Source organism: Lepus europaeus, chromosome 4 (assembly GCF_033115175.1).
Source record: "Lepus europaeus isolate LE1 chromosome 4, mLepTim1.pri, whole genome shotgun sequence".
Taxonomy (NCBI): Eukaryota; Metazoa; Chordata; class Mammalia; order Lagomorpha; family Leporidae; genus Lepus; species Lepus europaeus.
In genome coordinates, this window is record NC_084830.1 from 4,673,040 (window position 1) to 4,691,377 (window position 18,338).

Consider the following 18,338-nt stretch of genomic DNA (forward strand, 5'->3'; position numbering starts at 1 on the left):
CTCCAGGAGCCTCAGGAGCCTCTTGCATTCCTACATCTGCCTGTCTCCTGTCACTCCTAAGTGTGACCTAATTATGAGAGGAACCAAGACCCACGCTACTAACACTACAATGTGTTAATAAAAATAATAGTTATAATGATGAGATGACGATTTAAGTCACATGGCTCTTGTTTATAGAACAACCAGCTGGTCCACATTGTATCAAGCCTTGTATTTGTTAAATAGTTTAATCTTGTTAAGAGTCGTATACAATGGGTAGGGTCTCATTCTGTAGCTGTCTCTCATAAATCCAACATTTTCACACGAGGAGCAGAGCTCTGAGAATGCACGTCGCTTGTCTATGACCTCAGAGATTATCATTTGCAAAGCCTGAATTTGAATCAATGTTGACCCTGAGAGTGAACCTGGTACTCATGCCACTCAATGTAATGTCTCACATTTAAAAAAAAAATCACATATAGGCCGGCGCCGTGGCTTAACAGGCTAATCCTCCGCCTTGCGCGCCGGCACACCGGGTTCTAGTCCCGGTCGGGGCGCCGGACTCTATCCCGGTTGCCCCTCTTCCAGGCCAGCTCTCTGCTATGGCCCGGGAAGGCAGTGGAGGATGGCCCAAGTGCTTGGGCCCTGCACCCGCATGGGAGACCAGGAGAAGCACCTGGCTCCTGGCTTCGGATCAGCGAGATGCGCCAGCCGCAGCGGCCATTGGAGGGTGAACCAATGGCAAAAAGGAAGACCTTCCTCTCTGTCTCTCTCTCTCTCACTATCCACTCTGCCTGTCAAAAAAAAAAAAAAAAAACACACACACACACACAAAATCACATATAAAAACTGGTAATTTTGGGGGTGATTTTTTTCATTTTTACTTTAATTTTAATTAGTTTTTAATAATTCAATATGATTTATAGATACAAGTCTAAGAACATAATTACATTACTTTTCTTCCTCCCCTCCTCCCTCCTTCCTTCTTTTTTTTATTTTTTGAGACAACATTTTAGATTTACATTACAGTGATAACTCATAATTTTTAAGAAACATATATATCTGGCTGATTTAGAGAATACTTTTTACTTAAGTCAGAACCTTCTTCAAGCCAATCCATAAAAATAAAGACATTCCTCAGAAAGGTGTTTACAGTTTTATGATGATCTAACAACAAAATTGCTTGTTCAGTTTGAGTTGTGTAATGTTGTCAATTAGGTTAAATATTAAGAATCCAATTTGCCAACTGCTAACAAAATTGCTGAATGTTACACACAGTTTGGGAAATTGATTTTAATGAAGAACAAATGGAAATGAAACACTAGAAAATTAAAGTGCCAAAGCTATAAATGTTTTAATAGGTTCAGCATTTCCACATATGCATTAAGAATTATCTATACTGGGATGAGGTAATGACTTGGTTCACCATAATTCGGAAATCCCCTGTCTCCACAGTCTTTGTTAATAGGTCCAGTTGTGAAAATGGCCTCTGCATATAATTTGAGGTCTAGACAGATGGCCTGTGCATATCATCTGAGGACCCAATCTACAATGCTGAAAATCAAAATAGAGGGCTAATTGTGTTTGCAAGCCTGCAGGGGTGTGGGGCTCTGGTGCCCCACTTCCTCTTCCTTGCCTCATGTCTTCCATTTAGGAGAAGGCTCAGCATTTGTGTAGTGTCACTGGCAGTAGGATGGCCAGCCTCGCTCTACTGCTGGGTCGCCTGAATGGTCTCTTCTCCAGTCTCTAGAGCTCTGCCTGTCTCTACTTTCTCTGTCCCTGTACCTGCAAACTGAATTGCAAGCTCTTGTTCTGCATCTCATTCTGCAGATCCCTATCCATTGTAGGATTCCCATCTTTTGCCAAACTTTTTCCAAGCACCTTGCTGACATGATCTGTCCTAACTGCTCTGCACCACATTATTCATAGGCAATTGCTATTATTATTATCATTGCAATTTTGTAGTGGGGGAATAAATGATTTCAGATAAACTGTATTTACAGTCATGGCCATATGCCCTGTAGAAGGTGCCCACTGTAATCAACAGAATAGTAGTAAATAATAAACACTCAATGAATTCAGACCAATATTAACAAGTAGCCAAATGCTCAGTTTCAATGAAGAGATGTTGCAATGCAGTATAAATTATATTGCTTCAATGGTTGTATGTTTAACAGCTGAATCTTAAACTCCATGCAAATGAACTTCCTAACATTATATAGTGATATTTGAAAGCAACATGACTATCAACATGATCCAAGTTTTATTTAAGATTTATTCAGATTATTTTTGATCTATTTAAACAGTTTCTATAGGAAAATCTTGAATTATAATCCTGGGAGATCTACTACTCTCTGCACCAATAAAATGAATCTAATAATCATATATAATTTTGATTCTCATAATTGCTATAATTATTTGAGCCTGTTTTCTATAGAACTAAACACCATGGTATGACAAAGTCTATGAACTCTTCTCCCATGTCTACGAACATGCTAGCTTGTTTTCTCTGGGAGTCAACACAGAGTCTGCATTGTCACTAATCATCTGCTATAGTGAGACACACTGGTGGTGGCTAGGAATGTGGGCTCTCGGATAAGATACGCCTCATTCAAGCAGCCCTGAGACCCCATACTGATTGTTTAATTCTGAGATAGCTCACCCCTGCTCCCTCACCCCACACCTGGATATAACTCTGGGTGCTCAAATAAGGAATGCATGAGGATCCACGTGGGTGTTTGTGTTTGGTGTCAGAACATTAGATATGTGTTCACTGCTGGTCTACTGTGGCCCTCTCTCCAGGTTTCCTGCAGAATGGACCAAATGTGCAAAGCCCATCAAGAGTACCATGGGTAGAGACCAAAACCAGATCCACGCAAGAGACCACAGAACTCAGAATTAGAGGATAACTAAAGCCACTGATATGCCCACCTCAATGTCAGTTGAATGGTTTAATACTCGTTATAATTAAAAACATGGTAGCGTACAATACTGAGTCTTTAAGACACCACAGTGAACCTCTGTAACTTTCAGCCTAGAAACAGATCCCATTGTCACTGGGACTGAACACTAGCTTATTCTGCAGTTACACTGGAGTTTCTGAGCTTGAAATTGGCCTCTTGGGGATTGGAGTGATAATTGCTTGACCCCTCACACACTGCCTAATTAATCCTGTTTATCTGATGGCCTTTCCTCTTCCTCCTGCTGTTTTCATTATCTCCGTTCTCACTGCCTTGCCCTTAGTTGAGGGATTTTGTGTCTGGAGAATTTAGAAAAGAACCATATGATGATGAAAAGCTTGGCTTTTGAGCCGGGCTGTGCTGTTTGGGAATTCTGGACTTGTCTCTTAGTAATTGTGGGACTGGGGGCTTCACTTCAGCTCCCATGCTTGTAAATTTGTGTCACAAGTTCAGCTTTCCTAAGGGTTTGAAAGACCAGCAGCCATGATCAATGAGAAACCAGAGTGGTAGATAAGCGCTTGGGTATAGGCCACCTGCCCCATGCCACCTCTCCTGGGGAGGCTCATGCCATGTGTGAGGAGTCTGATTTGTGACCTGCCTGGCTTTATCCCCTGCCTCCCTCTCCTGCCTTCCTTTACCCTACAAGCACAGCGCATGTTCCTTTTGCTCTTTCTGTGGTTCCTGCACTTCCCTGTTTATTTGCCTACCTGACCCTTCAGGATTCACCTGCATCAGGCAGCCTTCTTATCTACACGCCTGCTTAGAAGATGACGTGTGCTCCGTAACACAGCCACAGCACCCTAAGATTGTTCTAGAATGACACACTGTTGCCCTGCAATTCTGTGTCTGTGCCCCTGGTTTTCGCAGACTTGAGGATATCCCCCTCTAGATGGGGACATTTCTTTTAACTTCAGGAACTCAAGTACTCAGCACAGTGCAGGCAGACAGGAACCACAAAATCAAGAGCAGTTAGGGTCATGATGATGAATGGAATTGAACGAATCCACTTACTTGCTGAATGACATAAAGAAACCCAATTACAAGTCTTCTAACATGAAAATACAGTTCTCTGAAGTAAAAGAGATTAATAGTAATAATTCATGTATTTATGCAAAGTGCACCATGAGGATTAACTTGTAAGATGGTTATGGATGATTCATAGTCAATGTATAACCCTATCTATGTACTAATGAGTTATTACTTTTAATTTCTAGAAATTTATTTATTTGAGAGACAGAGATCTGTCATCTGCTGGTCCACTCCCCAAATACCTGCAATGGCTGGGATTGGGCCAGGCCTGAGCCAGGAGCCAGACCCTCCATCCAGGACTCCCATCCGTGGCAAGAATCCAACTACTTGAGCCACCCCCTGCTGCCTCCCAGGCTCCACATAACAGGAAGCTGGAAGCAGGAGTGGGAGCCAGGGATCACACGCAAGGATTATGATACGGAATGCAGGTGTCTTAACCAGCATCTTCTCTAGACCAAAGACCCGCCCCTAGTCATTGTTTGTTTAAAGTTCTAAATAGGGCAGAGTCTGTTGATGATGTAAGATTGGCCAACTTGCTGAAGACAGTCGCATCACTGAAGTCCGTCGGTGGGAGGACCCACACGGAAGCCGCGGCCGTCACAGGCGTGATGAGAAGACTAACCACGCGCCTGCTTTCCCTGCTTCATGGACGTCCATTCCCCTCCAGTTGTCCTCTTGCCCTCTGAGAGCTCTGAAGCCCTGTCCAGGTGCCTCTCCCAGCTGAGTCACCAAACCTGAACTTGACCCCAGATTTCTCTGATTCCAAGTCTGCTAATACTTCTTATGGAACCCCATTGCTTTGCTCTACAAAGTGTGAGATAAAAAACACTGGCAGTGGTTTTGAAATAAACTGCATCAAAAACATCCTTTAAAATTTGCCATTGAAAGCAGGCTTACAAACACATAGGAAAGAATACAGTAGTTAAGAATGAGAAATGAGAACAGAACACAGGGAGGATTATCGCGGTCTTATTTCCAGCCATGCAATTTGTACCTTTCTCTGGACCACAGTAGAATAGCAGCAGCCCTCAAGGGGCGTTGGTTTAATCCAGTGATTTTCAAACGATTTTTTTAAGCCAAGGAATTCTTTCTCAAACAAATTCCTCGGCAGACTCCAGTTTATAAAACTGCTATGAACAGAAAAGCTCTGATGAAGTGAGAACCCCACTCACCCTTCCCGTTCTTGTGTCCTATGACACCCCCATGAGTTTTCAAAATGCTGATTGAAAGACACTGATCCACGCCCGCCCTTTACCCATTGCTGAGGGCCCGGACCGCTCCACTCCTGGATGTGCGGACAGAGGCTGACGATTAAACTGCCTGGATCATTTCCAGGAGGAAGTTCAGCAAAAAAAGGCTGAAAGTGTGGCTTCCAGCACCAGCTCGTGTTTGAATTCTTGATCTGCCACTTGTTTGCCATGCGACCTGCAAGCAAATCATTTACTGCTCTGAGCTTCAGTTTCCAGATTGAATCAGGTTCATTTCATCAGGTCACCGTCACCATGATAATTAAATGACTAATACATGATCAGTGCTGAAACAATGCCTGGCATTAAGTAGGATCAAATAATAAATGATCGCTGCTTATTAATCTGTTTATGATGATGTTTATGATTTTCTTATTGGTAAAAAAAAAATGGACTAATAACATAAAACTCACTGTATCATCCAGAGGAGACACTCGAGACTAAAAATAGTACCAGGCACTCAGTACACCCAGTGAACAGTAGCTACTATTAATAGCATTCCAGATCTTGTGGTCTGATATAGCTTACATTGCTTTTTCAAATAAACATCAAAAATATTAAAAAATACTTCCATGCATGCATTCTCTTACCATTGTAATATATACAAAAAAGCATTGAAATGGCTTGACAAAATATATAATTCCAGGGCCAGCATCATGTGCAGTGTGTTAAGCTGCTCCTTGTGTCGTCAGTAGTCCATATCAGAGCATCAGTTCGAATCCCGGCTGCTCTGCTTTCCATCCCACTCCCTGCTGATCTGCCTAGCAAAGCAGCACAAGGTGTCCCAAGTACTTAGGCCCCTGGCTATAGCCTGACCCAGGGGCAGCCATTAGGACTATTTGGGGAGGAAGCCAGTTGGTGGAAGATCCACCCTCCCCATGTTGCTCTGCCTTTCAAATAAACAAATAAATAAACAAACCTTTATGGGTGTGTTTGGATGATTTGGGAAAGATTTAAATGGCCACCATATGCCAAGGACAACTCAGATTGTATTGATGCTCCCTCTGAGAATAAACAAGTGGGATTACATAGAACATAAATATCTATAACATGAATATTGTGATAGGACGTCCTATTCCAAATCCTCGACTTGTGTGAAAGTCCCACGGTCCTAAAGTAGGGGGAGGTGAGGAGGCGTTGGGCCTTAAGGCCAGGCCTGTGTTCCTCAAGTCTATGTCGTCACAGAGGTCACTCCGATGCGTTCACCTGTACTTCCATCCTCTTTGAACTCTGCTACGCCAGCTGTTACAGGTCCAGAAACAGGTAACACACCACTTCCACCCTGAGGGTGTTCCAGGAGTGTTGGAGGGAGAGGCAGATAGGGAAATACCTGGTCTAACGATGTGTTTACAAGAGGTCACAGAGGAGGAGTGGTGCAGAAGCTCAGGGAGGAGATGGCGTTTGACCTGTGTCTTGGTGGTGGTAGAGGTTAGTTCAGAAAGGCTGGGAGAGGTCATTTCAGGTAGAGAGGAGCCAGGGCTCAAGAGGAGAATTCAAAAAGGCTTTGGAGGGAAGCAGAGGCAGCAGGTGAATCTGGAAATGGCGGCAGAGCTTAAGATGCAAATGCTTTGTAGCGATGTAGACCATATAAACCAACCTGCACAGGCAGTACCGCAGATGGAAGGCAGGAAAGGACAATGAGACCCGATAGAAGGATGTTTTTAATAATCCAAGTAAGCAGTGTAGATGACTCCAAGTACGACAGAGAGAAGACAATTGTGGAGGTAGCAAGCCTAAGAAGCGAAAACTCATTCTCGAGGAGATTTGGAGGCCAGGAGAACTCCCTTCCTTTCTTGGACATTGGGCAAAGCTGGGTCCCTTCATGGAGACCAGAGAGAAGAGAAGCATCTAGGGAAGGGAAAGGCACAAGGCTCCAGTTAAAACGCTGTGTGACTTGAGGCAGGATGTCCAGCCAAAAGTTTGGAAAATAGATCTGGGCAGGGTTTATACTTAGAGATGTGGATTTGATTGGCATTTATATAAAGGCAAGAGTTGATGATAAGCTTAGCTATGCCTGATTTCCATATTCTCTGTTGGGTAATAAATGAAGGAAAAAGTGAAACTTCTTGACTAGCATCTGTAAGTTCTTTAGTGCTGGTAGACACTAGGCATTCTCCTGAGCACTTCTACTTGGCTGTTATCTCTCCTTTCCATGCTGGGAAGCTGATGCTCCTTATATGAAGGGGGCTCTGTACCCTGTCAGTGCAGGCCGGCCTGTGTGCAGGCTAATTTGACTCCAGACTCTGGGATCAAACCCAGCCATGTCCCTGCAGAGCTCCCAACAGACTTGAATGACGTCACAACTTATTTTTTGGGTTTTAAGTGGATCACCATTGATTCTTAAGTCTCACAATCTGTAGACACCCATCAGTGTGTCCTAAGTAAACAAAAGTTCTTTTTAGTGTGCACTGCCCATATGCCTAGGCCTTGTGTAAGTCAGTGTTTTACCTGACAAGCTCATTGAATCCTTCACAGGAACCCTACGATGCCCCCATCACGACTATCCCTTCTTTATAGACGCTGTACCTGCTTGCGGGAGAGGAAGACCTGTCTGAAATGTCATTGGGAATAAGTGACAAAACAAGAACTCAGACTTGAGTTTCAAGCTCAAAATGAAGACAAGTTGTTCTATAGCCATGCTCCAGACACTGTAGTGCACTCCCTTTCAATGATTCAAATATCTTCCCATTTACACAGGACTTAATCCAGTCACAGAAAGGGAGAGACACGTGTCTTTTGTTGTGCACCTGTTGTGGGCTGGGCTCTGGCGTGGAGCCCTCCATTTGTAAGTTCAGGTACAGCCTAGTGGTCTGCCTGCCCTACTTGATTCCGGTTTCATTATTAAAGGGTCTTCCTTCCAGACTGTAGAGAAAAGGGCGTGGAAGTGTCTTGCTCTGTGCTGGGGAGATGGTGGTGGGCTCGTCAGTCCCGTCCATCAGTTCTGGTGGAGGTGCATGGGCTTTCTCACTGTGACATGGAGTTTCTCACATTCAGAGGTGTGCTGCTGAATAATGTATGCGGAAGAGGGGCTGTGTCTGGGTTCATTTTGTTTAGAATAATTGCTAGCCACGCACGTATTTTTCAGAGTTTCTCTTTGGGTTAGCATTTTGTCTTCTTTTCTCAATAATCTTATTGGATTAGTCCTATGAAGATTCTGCAAAATTTCCTTTATATTTCTCCTGAAAATTTCATTTGATGTTGGGAGTCTTAAAAATAACTGACATCATAGATTCCTTACTTTCTTGAGTAGGTCCTGAAGAAGGAATGGAGTTGGGAGCAGGTAGCAGGACCAGAAACCAGGATTCTGGGGGCTGCTTGCAGTGAACCCACCATGCCCTTGTACCTTCTGGATTTTATGCCTTTGTTAGTCTCCCCTTTCTGCAGTCATTCTTGCTTAGTCACAGCTGATGGAGACGCTGCGAGACTTAAATCAATGCCTCCACCGAAGTAAGCGGTCCTTTGTCGAGCATCTGCTGCCTGCCAGACATGGATTTCAGGGGCACGTGTGCAATGCAGACGAGGGCTGCCTCGGTTTAGCGCCAGAATTGTGAGAGCCATCTCTGCTGCTGGCTTGCAGAGCGGCCCTGAACAAGTCACTCAGTTCTCTGAGTCACAGTCTCCAGTCTGTGGAATGGGAACGGGAGTTGAGTCAGATCTGAAAGAACTCTAAGACATATAGACTGATAAGAATGAGGAACCGAGAAATGCTCAGAGAATTCAGGACATACACGCATGTAGTAAGTGCACAAACACACAGACACAGACATGTGTGTGTAAGGGAAATATATGGAAAATTCTTCAAGAAATTATTGGGGAGAATGGGATGATTTGTGATAATTGAGAATTTTTCCTTTTTACTGTATTTATATTCTATTTTGAAAAGCAACATTAGAGGAGCTGCCCTTTGTGGTTCTTTTTGAAGATGGAGTGAGGTCAAGTGTAGTAGGACCATCCAGGTGCTTCACCAGCAGTGGTTCCTTCTCTCTCCATGCACCTGGGGCGTCTGGCATGCACCCTGCTGTGCGTAAGCTCTGTCGTCATGCCACAGCTAAATTGGCTTCTCTGTATTTCCCTCACTATAATAGGAAATATAAGACATTGGAATAGATACATTACTCTGAGAGCTGGGTAAATACAGAAGTTCTGGTTAGGTGAGTTTTCTGGTTATGAAACAGGTAAGTCTTCTGGTTCCAAACTTGGCTGAATGTCTTTCTTAAATCCACATCAGAAGGACCTGACATCCTTGTGCTCAAGGCCAGGGTGAGAGCCTAGGGAGTGGATGTTGCTGCAGAGGGTCTCTCTCGGTCTTGGGTGTGCTGCTCAGACCCTGCCTTGCGCGATCCACTCCTTCCTCACACTGCTGAGATGGTGGGGGCCAACACTAACTCATATCCAAATCTGGATATTGTCCAGTCTAGCGCTGCTCACCCAAGGGCAATGCAGGGTACAAACCTGGCCCTTGCCCTGAGGTCAGGCATCTCTCTAGGCCCTACTCACCTACAGCATGGACAAAGCCTCCCATTGAGACCCCATGCTATTGCTCCTTAGAGCATCACCAGTAACCTTAGAATCCCTTTCCTAGAGAATTAACCCTAAGACAGTCTCAGAGCTGGGAGATAGCACGCCTCAGGTTTCCATGTAGGTTTCCTTCTGTATGGCACCTTGCATTAGACCGGGTGTAGTTACTCCCATCACTTCCTGTGTGCACACACCATTGGGAGCACAGATGAAGTTCAGATGGGTGTTGACCACCATCAGACCTGTCCTGTCTCCACTGGCTGAATTCAACCCTTTTAGATGGCAGCAAGGAGAAAGGAGACCAAGTGAGGAGGGGGCTGCCCCAGATTCCAGCACACCCACCAATGCACAAAATCACAGTCCTTGCCTGGGTTCTTCCAGCAGGACAGGCAAGGCAGCATGGGAGCGTGAGGTCCACTGCCTCCTCCCATCACGGCTGTGTGGGCAGCGTCTGGACCTGCAGGCCCTGACTTCACTGTCCAGCACACTGGATCCTCCTGCTCTGCTCTCAGAGCAAATTCTTCCTGGAATTCATCCCAGGATGCCCCTCTCCACTCAGTCAGAAACTCTGAGGTTTCTGTTCCTTCCTTTTCATCCAAGCCCAGCCTTTGTTGGCGGCCAGATCAGTTGGTAACTCCAGCAGTTCAATGCATTTCCATCTACAGACAAAGCAATGTGCAGCATGCGCCCACGCTGCAAGCTCACATCCAGAGCCTTTGATTTAACTTCACAATTTCTTCTGATTTTATGACACATTTCCTTCTTTTCGGCAGTGCCTACTCCTCAATCGCGGGCTCCAAGGGCCTCTCTAGAGTCCTTATCTCCCAGCTCTGTCCATCTTGAGGGCCTCCTCTTATTGTGCAGCCTGGACTGGTGGGGGAGGGAGGCTTATACATAGAGGCCTCTCAGTTGTCACAAACCTGGGAGGTCAACGCCACCATCATCTTCATCCTCCCCATTGTCATTTATTATTATTATTGCTGTTTATTTTTTTGAGATTTAAAAGCCAGATTTATTAGAGTCAAAGCAGCATGGAGGGGGTTCCCAGGGAGGAAAAAGCCCAAAGTAGCCAGTGGTAGTGGTTTTTTTTTTTTTCTGTGTTTTTGTTTGTTTGTTTGTTTGTTTTTTGACAGGCAGAGTTAGTGAGAGAGGGAGACAGAGAGAAAGGTCTTCCTTCCGTTGGTTCACCCCACAAATGGCTGCTATGGCTGGCGTGCTGCACCAATCCAAAGCCAGGAGCCAGGTGCTTCTCCTGGTCTCCCATGTGGGTGCAGGGCCCAAGCACTTGGGCCATCCTCCACTGCCCTCCCAGGCCACAGCAGAGAGCTGGACTGGAAGAGGAACAACCGGGACAGAATCTGGCGCCCCGACTGGGACTAGAACCTGGGGTGCCAGTGCCGCAGGCGGAGGATTAGCCTAGTGAGCCCCGGCGCCGGCCAAAGTAGTAGGGTTTTTAAGCACAATTTTTGGGGAAAAAAAACTTGACAATCAGATTGACCTTCAGTTACAAGGTGGGGATAAAACCCATCAAAAGACCTGATTTGCAGTCCTTTATCCTGTCTGGCTTGCTGATGATAAAAAAGCCACCCAGAAAGGTGGGATAGGTAACTTGTATTGCTGTTTTTGTTTTAAGTTGAACGTGATCAGATGGAAGCATGGCGACATCGATGTTTCTCCCACATGGAGGAGGGATAAAGAGGAGGCTCAGTCTCAGATGCCCCCTCCTGGAATCTTGCAGGTTTTTTAAAGATCGGGCCTGCTTCCCTGAATGCCAGCACCGGCAGGCGGCAGAGGCTGGGAGCCAGTGCTGCCTGGGCCAGGCACGGTATTCCTCAGCTTTGCTTTCTGGTTCACGCCCACAGGGGAGCTTCTACGTGCCCTCCGAGAACTGCATGCAGCATGCACACAAGTGGCACCGGGACCTGTGCCTCCTGCTCCTTCACGCCTACCGGGGACTCCGTCTCTACTTTCTGGCCATCATGAGGGACATCCCGGAGCTGCCTCACATGGAGCTGGGTAAGGGCATGGGGACGGGTCACCCCTGCTGGGAACTCTGGCTTTGGAAAGACTGGCTTGCTTCTGTGAGTGTCACAGTGAGTTCAGGCGGGGTTTGCTGTGCTCTGACACACTAGCAGGAGAGAGTTGTGGAAGAGCAGGTGCAGTCAGGAAAGACAGGGGTGCCTCAAGGCACCTTCATTCAGTCCTTCGTTTGCTCATCAAGCATTTGTTGAGCTGATTTTACACCTGGAACGCATGGCACGAAATATTAAGTCACTTAAGAGAGGTAAGCACTTTTGTTATAAACTTTTCTTAATTGGGCTGTAATTACGGAATGTTACTTGCAAATGCTCTAATAAAGAGATGGAGGCATAGATAGATGGATAGATAGATAGATTTGCTTACTCTGAGTGATTGAAGAAACCTCTAAGTATCTCTCCTGTTTGGTTGTCTAGGGACAAATTGATTATTGCACATGGATTTTCCATAGATTACATGTCAGGGAGACCACTGCTCTTGAATCTCTCTTGACTGACAATGATGAAAGTGAGGCTTAGGGGTTGGCACTGTGGCATAGTGGGTAAAGCTGCTACCACTGGTTTGAGTCCTGGCTGCTCCACTTCTGATCCAGCTCCCTACTAATGGCCTGGGAAAAGCAGCAGAAGATGTCCTAAGTGCTTGGGCTGCTACCACTTTCATGGGAGACCAGCATGAAGCTTCTGGCTCCTGGCTTCAGCCTGGCTCAGCCCTGGCTGTTGCGGCCATCTGGGAGAGTGAACCAGTGCAAGGAAGATCTCTCTCTCTCTCTCTCTCTCTCTCTCTCTCTCTCTCTCTCTCTTCCTGTGTTGCCCTCTATCTCTGTAACTCTGATTTTCAAATAGATAAATCCTCAAAGAAAAGCAAAGTGAGGCTTAGAGAGGTAACAGGAATTCTCAGGCACACAGCAAGGTGTTGCAGAGCTGTGATGGGAGCTCAGACATCCCACACTTGTCCCTCGGGACTGGGTTCTTTCTGGCACATTACTCTTGAGTCGTCACAGGTGATATGTTACGGTTCTCAGTCCACTGAGGAACCTCCTTTGCCTGTAACAACAGAGGCCACGTTCTCAGCCTACTCTTCAAGTTCAGCACCGGTTTCAACACCAGACACCTGCTGGGTACCTGGACTTCCCTACCTACACCCCTGGATCTCAGCAGCTGGGACACTCAGGTTTTGCTGATGTCTCTGGCCCTGTGCAGTGTCCGTTACTGCACTGAACACACCACATAAGAATGACACATGTGCATGTTCCACCTCCCCGCTAGACTTAGGGTCTTTGAGAGCAGAGACCCCGCAGAGGTCACACACACACTCGCTGGCGGGTAGTGAAGGAGGTGGTGCAGTGCTAGCAGTGGAGCACTGAGCTCCGGAGCCATCTTCCCAGCCACCTCGGCAGCTCTGGAACCCTGACCACGACCTCTGCTCCTCAGCTCTCCTTCAGCCATGCAACACTGCAGCTTTTTAAGGCTCCAGTCATGCAATGTAATAAAGACAGGGACTTTTTATTTGGAGATTTTAAAGTATTTATCAGAATATAGGACCTCCAGCCAGTTTCAATTTAAGAATGATATTTTATCTATAAGCCAATGAAAACAGAACTCTTAAATGTTCCCATGTAGGCATACAATATGTGCACATGCGTAACTTAACATACAAGATAGAACAATAAGGGCCGGCACCGTGGCTTAACAGGCTAATCCTCCACCTTGCAGTGCCGGCACACCAGGTTCTAGTCCCGGTTGGGGCGTCAGATTCTGTCCCGGTTGCCCCTCTTCCAGGCCAGCTCTCTGCTATGGCCCGGGAAGGCAGTGGAGGATGGCCCAAGTGCTTGGGCCCTGCACCCACATGGGAGACCAGGAGAAGCACCTGGCTCCTGGCTTCGGATCAGCGCGGTGCACCAGCCGCATAGGCTATTGGAGGGTGAACCAACGGCAAAAAGGAAGACCTTTCTTTCTCTCTCTCTCTCTCTCTCTCTCTCACTATCCACTCTGCCTGGCAAAAAAAAAAAAAAAAAAAAGAAAGAATAATAGAGCAGCTTCAGTAACAGTTTTCTAAAATCTTTAGCTGTTTTTTTTACTACCATCAACCAATTAGAATTTCCTTCTGCCCTTAGTAATCTGAATTAACCACACTTTAAGTTGGAACCTGTAAAACATTATTGGCTCTATCTGCTTTCAGAACTGTGCCAGAGTATTGAACACAATAGCGGTCAGGAAAAAACAGGTCCTTTGGAATCTGAAAGGACACATTTAAACACAGAACCAACAATGTTTGAACTTCATGAACAGTAAATCTGATTTTTAAGGTTTGGAGAATACAGAACTGTGGATGACGAAGGCTGTAAATAGCCATGTTTAAAATTATAAACTTATTAACCAACAAGAACAGGTACTTGCTTATTCCACACAGTATTTTTGAAAGCACCCATAGGATATTATCAAACATTTAACCTGGGCCTTTTTCATTAAGATAATCATCATGTCTGATAACGACACATGATCATTAGAATTTGACATTTGTATCAGTAGCATTTTACATTATCATAATGACATAATATGGACCAAATTTGGTCATTGATACAAAATGATTACTCAAATACTTTAAAATAAGCACATATTTAAACAACCCATAGCTCTTAATAAAAAATTCAGCTGTTTTGTTTTTAAGCAACTAGAATTTAACAGAGACATTAAGAGAACACAATTGATAACTTCAACAAAACTCAAGACCTGTCTTTGGTTATCCTAAGAATTAAGTGAATAAAACTTAAATTAGTTAGCACACGGAATTATCCCATAACTTGGAACAATTTTAACAGTCAGAACTAGGGAAGAGAAAATAGCTTACTGGAGCTAGTTAGAAAAAGGACAGAGTCACCAATTATACAAAACTATTAAAAGGAGATGCTACAGTTTTTTAAAAAAACTGATTTTTAACATTATTTTAGAATATTTACTAACATATACGAATTGCAAAAACCTTATTGCTTTAACAGATGATCAGATTTTAATTCGATGTCAGAGAAAAATAGATTAACAGCTTTTGTATCCAAAAATTTCTTTCTTTCATAACCTTCTGTGCTTCTTCCACACACCTTCCTCAACTTACTTGAAACATCCTATCATTTCCATTCTAGTCTAAAGCAAACTAGCCATCAGGATAAGTAATTCTTACAAACCATATCCATTCTTTATTAAAAAAAAACCACAAAAACAAAAACAAACAAAAGAACCCCTCTTTCCTTCTTAACCTTCCTTACCAAGAACACTTTTTCTATACTTGTGATGTTTTCCATCTGCCAATTTCTTTGATTTACATTTTGAAATAACCTGTTAAAAATCTCTAAATTAAGACAACATTTTTTAAATAAGGTAACACATCAAATTTCAGTCTGAGTTAAAAGCAGTGTTGAACTATTTTTCATACAGTTTATGAAAACATGCTTATTAAACAAAATCAAATAGTTTCTCCATATAAAGTGCTAAGAGTACCAAAGTTTACATTTAAACACATTTATCGATTACACCTAGATGACTGAAGATCCTGACATTATATCATACCTCTATCTGAATTAAGGTCAAAGTTACATTTATGTCAAATGCTATTTACCAAAGACGTTATTTTAGATTCTAGTTTTACTTTTACTCAGAGAAAAAACCCCTTGGGCCACTGATGCCTGGTCGGCAGTCGGCTACTTGGGACTGCCTCTGAAGCAAAAGGGTTAGCAGCTGTGCGATGGGTCTCAAGGGTCACTGTAGGCTAGGGACCCATGTGCCAGGGACAGGAAGTCCACTGGAGATTGCTCACTATTGTTAGGTTTTAAGAGGAAAGAACATCCAGAGATTTCTAAGGAGAATCTGATAGGCGATAGAATAGAGGACAATGACTACAAGGAGGCTCCTGTAGGAGCCTGCGGAGGGGCAGGGTAGAGAAAAACTGGAGGCCCTGCAAAGAGACAACAACCTTATACTCCAAAACCAAGAGCCAATACTGGACATGTCTAATAGAGAGGCTGTCACTCAAACCAGTCTCAGGGATGGGGAGTCAGGTCGGAGGTATCTTAAGAAGTCATCATGTGTATATAGGTTGGCACATGCTCACTCGGACTTACCTCCAATGGTGGAACTAGAAATGTGCCAGGGCATTTCAAATCAATCGTACCAAGAAGGCAGGTACCATTGCCAGCGCACTTGGTAAAGTGATAAGTATAAATACACAACCGATCAAAAAGATAAGGTATGTGTCGAAGAGATTTCACAAATAAGACCAGTGTAAGCAAATAATGAAGGATAGAATTAAAAGGGAGAGAATGATCCTGCGGGGGAAGCAGGACACAGAGCAGACTCATAGAATGGCAAATGCCCAAAACAGTACTCCTGCCTCAGAATCAACCCTTGGGACATTCAGATCTGGCTAAAAGGTCCATGGAATCTCACAGGCATGGAAAGCCATGACACGGTGGCAAAAAACAATCTAAATGAAAGACCCTGGTGAACAAGACTCCAGCAGAAGGAACAGGCCATCAAGGAGAGAGGCGCCTTTCTCTGAAGGGAGGAAGGAACCTCCACTGTGACACGGCCTTGACTAAACAAGTTCAGAGTTGATGAATTCAAGGGACTTCCATAGCCTAGACAGCTCATAGCAAGAGTCTCGGGTGATGGCTGACGTCATAAATAAGAGTGCCAATTTTTTTTTTTTTTTTTTTTTTGGACAGGCAGAGTGGACAATGAGAGAGAGACAGAGAGAAAGGTCTTCCTTTTGCCGTTGGTTCACCCTCCAATGGCCGCCACGGTAGGCGCGCTGTGGCCGGCGCACCGCGCTGTTCCGATGGCAGGAGCCAGGTGCTTATCCTGGTCTCCCATGGGGTGCAGGGCCCAAGGACTTGGGCCATCCTCCACTGCACTCCCTGGCCACAGCAGAGAGCTGGCCTGGAAGAGGGGCAACCGGGACAGGATCGGTGCCCCGACCGGGACTAGAACCCGGTGTGCCAGCGCCACAAGGTGGAGGATTAGCCTAGTGAGCCGCGGCGCCGGCCAAGAGTGCCAATTGTTAAATCAACAACGGGAGTCACTGGGCACATGCTCCCCACATAGGATCTCTGTCCTTAATGTGTTTTACTATGAAACTTAAAAGCAACACTACTAGTCGAACAGTACCCTATACCTTGTGCGGTTGTGTGAGTGCAGCCTGTTGAAACCCTTGCTTAGTATATACTAAGTTGATCTTCAGTATATGAAGGTAATTGAAAATGAAACTCGATAGAGGGCAGGATGGGAGAGGGAGGGGGGAGGGCCACGGGAGAGAGGGAGGGAGGTTGGGGGGGAAGCCACAACAATACAAAAGTTGCACTTTGTAAATTCACATTTATGAAATAAAAAATAAAAATAAATAAATAAATAAAGAAGTCATCATGTGGATTAATCCATGTGCATTCAATGGCGTCTGAAGCTACTGGGTCTAGATTCTTGCCTAGAAACCCCAGGCAAAATGGGGGCGATTGTCACCAGTCTGGCAGGATGATCTGACGTTGGTTCCACATCATGCTGGCGTTGCAGTCCAAGTCACGACACCCAAAAATGTTATGGGAAAATGGCAGCGGAGAAATTATTGTTACCTCAGTTGTTTGTCTCAGATGGAAGGAGAATTTCCAAGTGGACAGCAAAGAGATTTAAAAGTATTTATTACAATCAAGGACCTCCAGGGGCTGGCGCTGCGGTGCAGCGGGTTAAAGCCCTGGCCTGAAATGCCAGCATCCCATATGGGCACCGGTTCTAGTCCGGCTGCTCCTCTTCTAATCCAGCTCTCTGCTATTGCATGGGATAGAGGTGGAAGATGACCCAAGTGCTTGGGCCCCTGCACCCACGTGGGAGACCCGGAAGAAGCTCCTGGCTCCTGGCTTTGGATCAGCGCAGCTCCAGCCATCTGGGGAGCGAACCAGCGGATGGAAGACCTTTCTCTCTATCTCTACCTCTTTCTGTAACTCTTTCAAATACATAATAAAAAAAAAAGAATCAAGGACCTCCAGCCAGAGTGGCATGGAGGGGGACTTCCAAGAGAGGAAAGCCCCAAGACAGGTACCTAATCAGAACCCCTTTAAATTACTCAAGGTGTAATGAAGGTTGTTTAGGATCTCTCTCTCTCTCTCTCTCTCTCTCTCTCTCTCTCTCTCTCCATATATATAAAATACCCAAAGGAATTGAATTAATTTGTTTTCACTCATCATATTTTGAAATCACATTTTATTGAGCATTTACTGTGGAGTCAGACATTATACTAGATGCTGGGGACACAGCCACTCTGACTATAACAAAAGTCTGTTGGGTCTCGTGAGGTTTCCATCCCTGAGGTCAGCAGTCCAGTGAGGAGGTACATGCTAATAAGGTCATCAGCTAGGATCCTATGGTGTAAAAGATTGCTCATCTGCACTTGGAAAACAATGCTCTCATTAAATCTCCTACCACAGGGGCCAGTGTTATGGTACAGCAGGTGAAGCCTCTGCCTGCGATTCTGGCATCCTGTATGGATACCCGTTTGTGTTCCAACTCTTCTGCTTCTGGCCCAGCTCCCT

At 45.0% G+C, this 18,338-nt stretch overlaps 1 protein-coding gene across 1 annotated transcript in view; it reads left to right on the forward strand.

Annotated features, from left to right (window-relative positions):
- Positions 1-18,338, forward strand: part of FAM135B (family with sequence similarity 135 member B) — a 228,373-nt gene that overhangs the window by 161,538 nt on the left and 48,497 nt on the right. Inside the window, exon 7 of the mRNA XM_062189440.1 lies at positions 11,596-11,749. Coding sequence (XP_062045424.1) covers positions 11,596-11,749 — 154 coding nt within the window. The remainder of the gene's footprint in view (positions 1-11,595; positions 11,750-18,338) is intronic.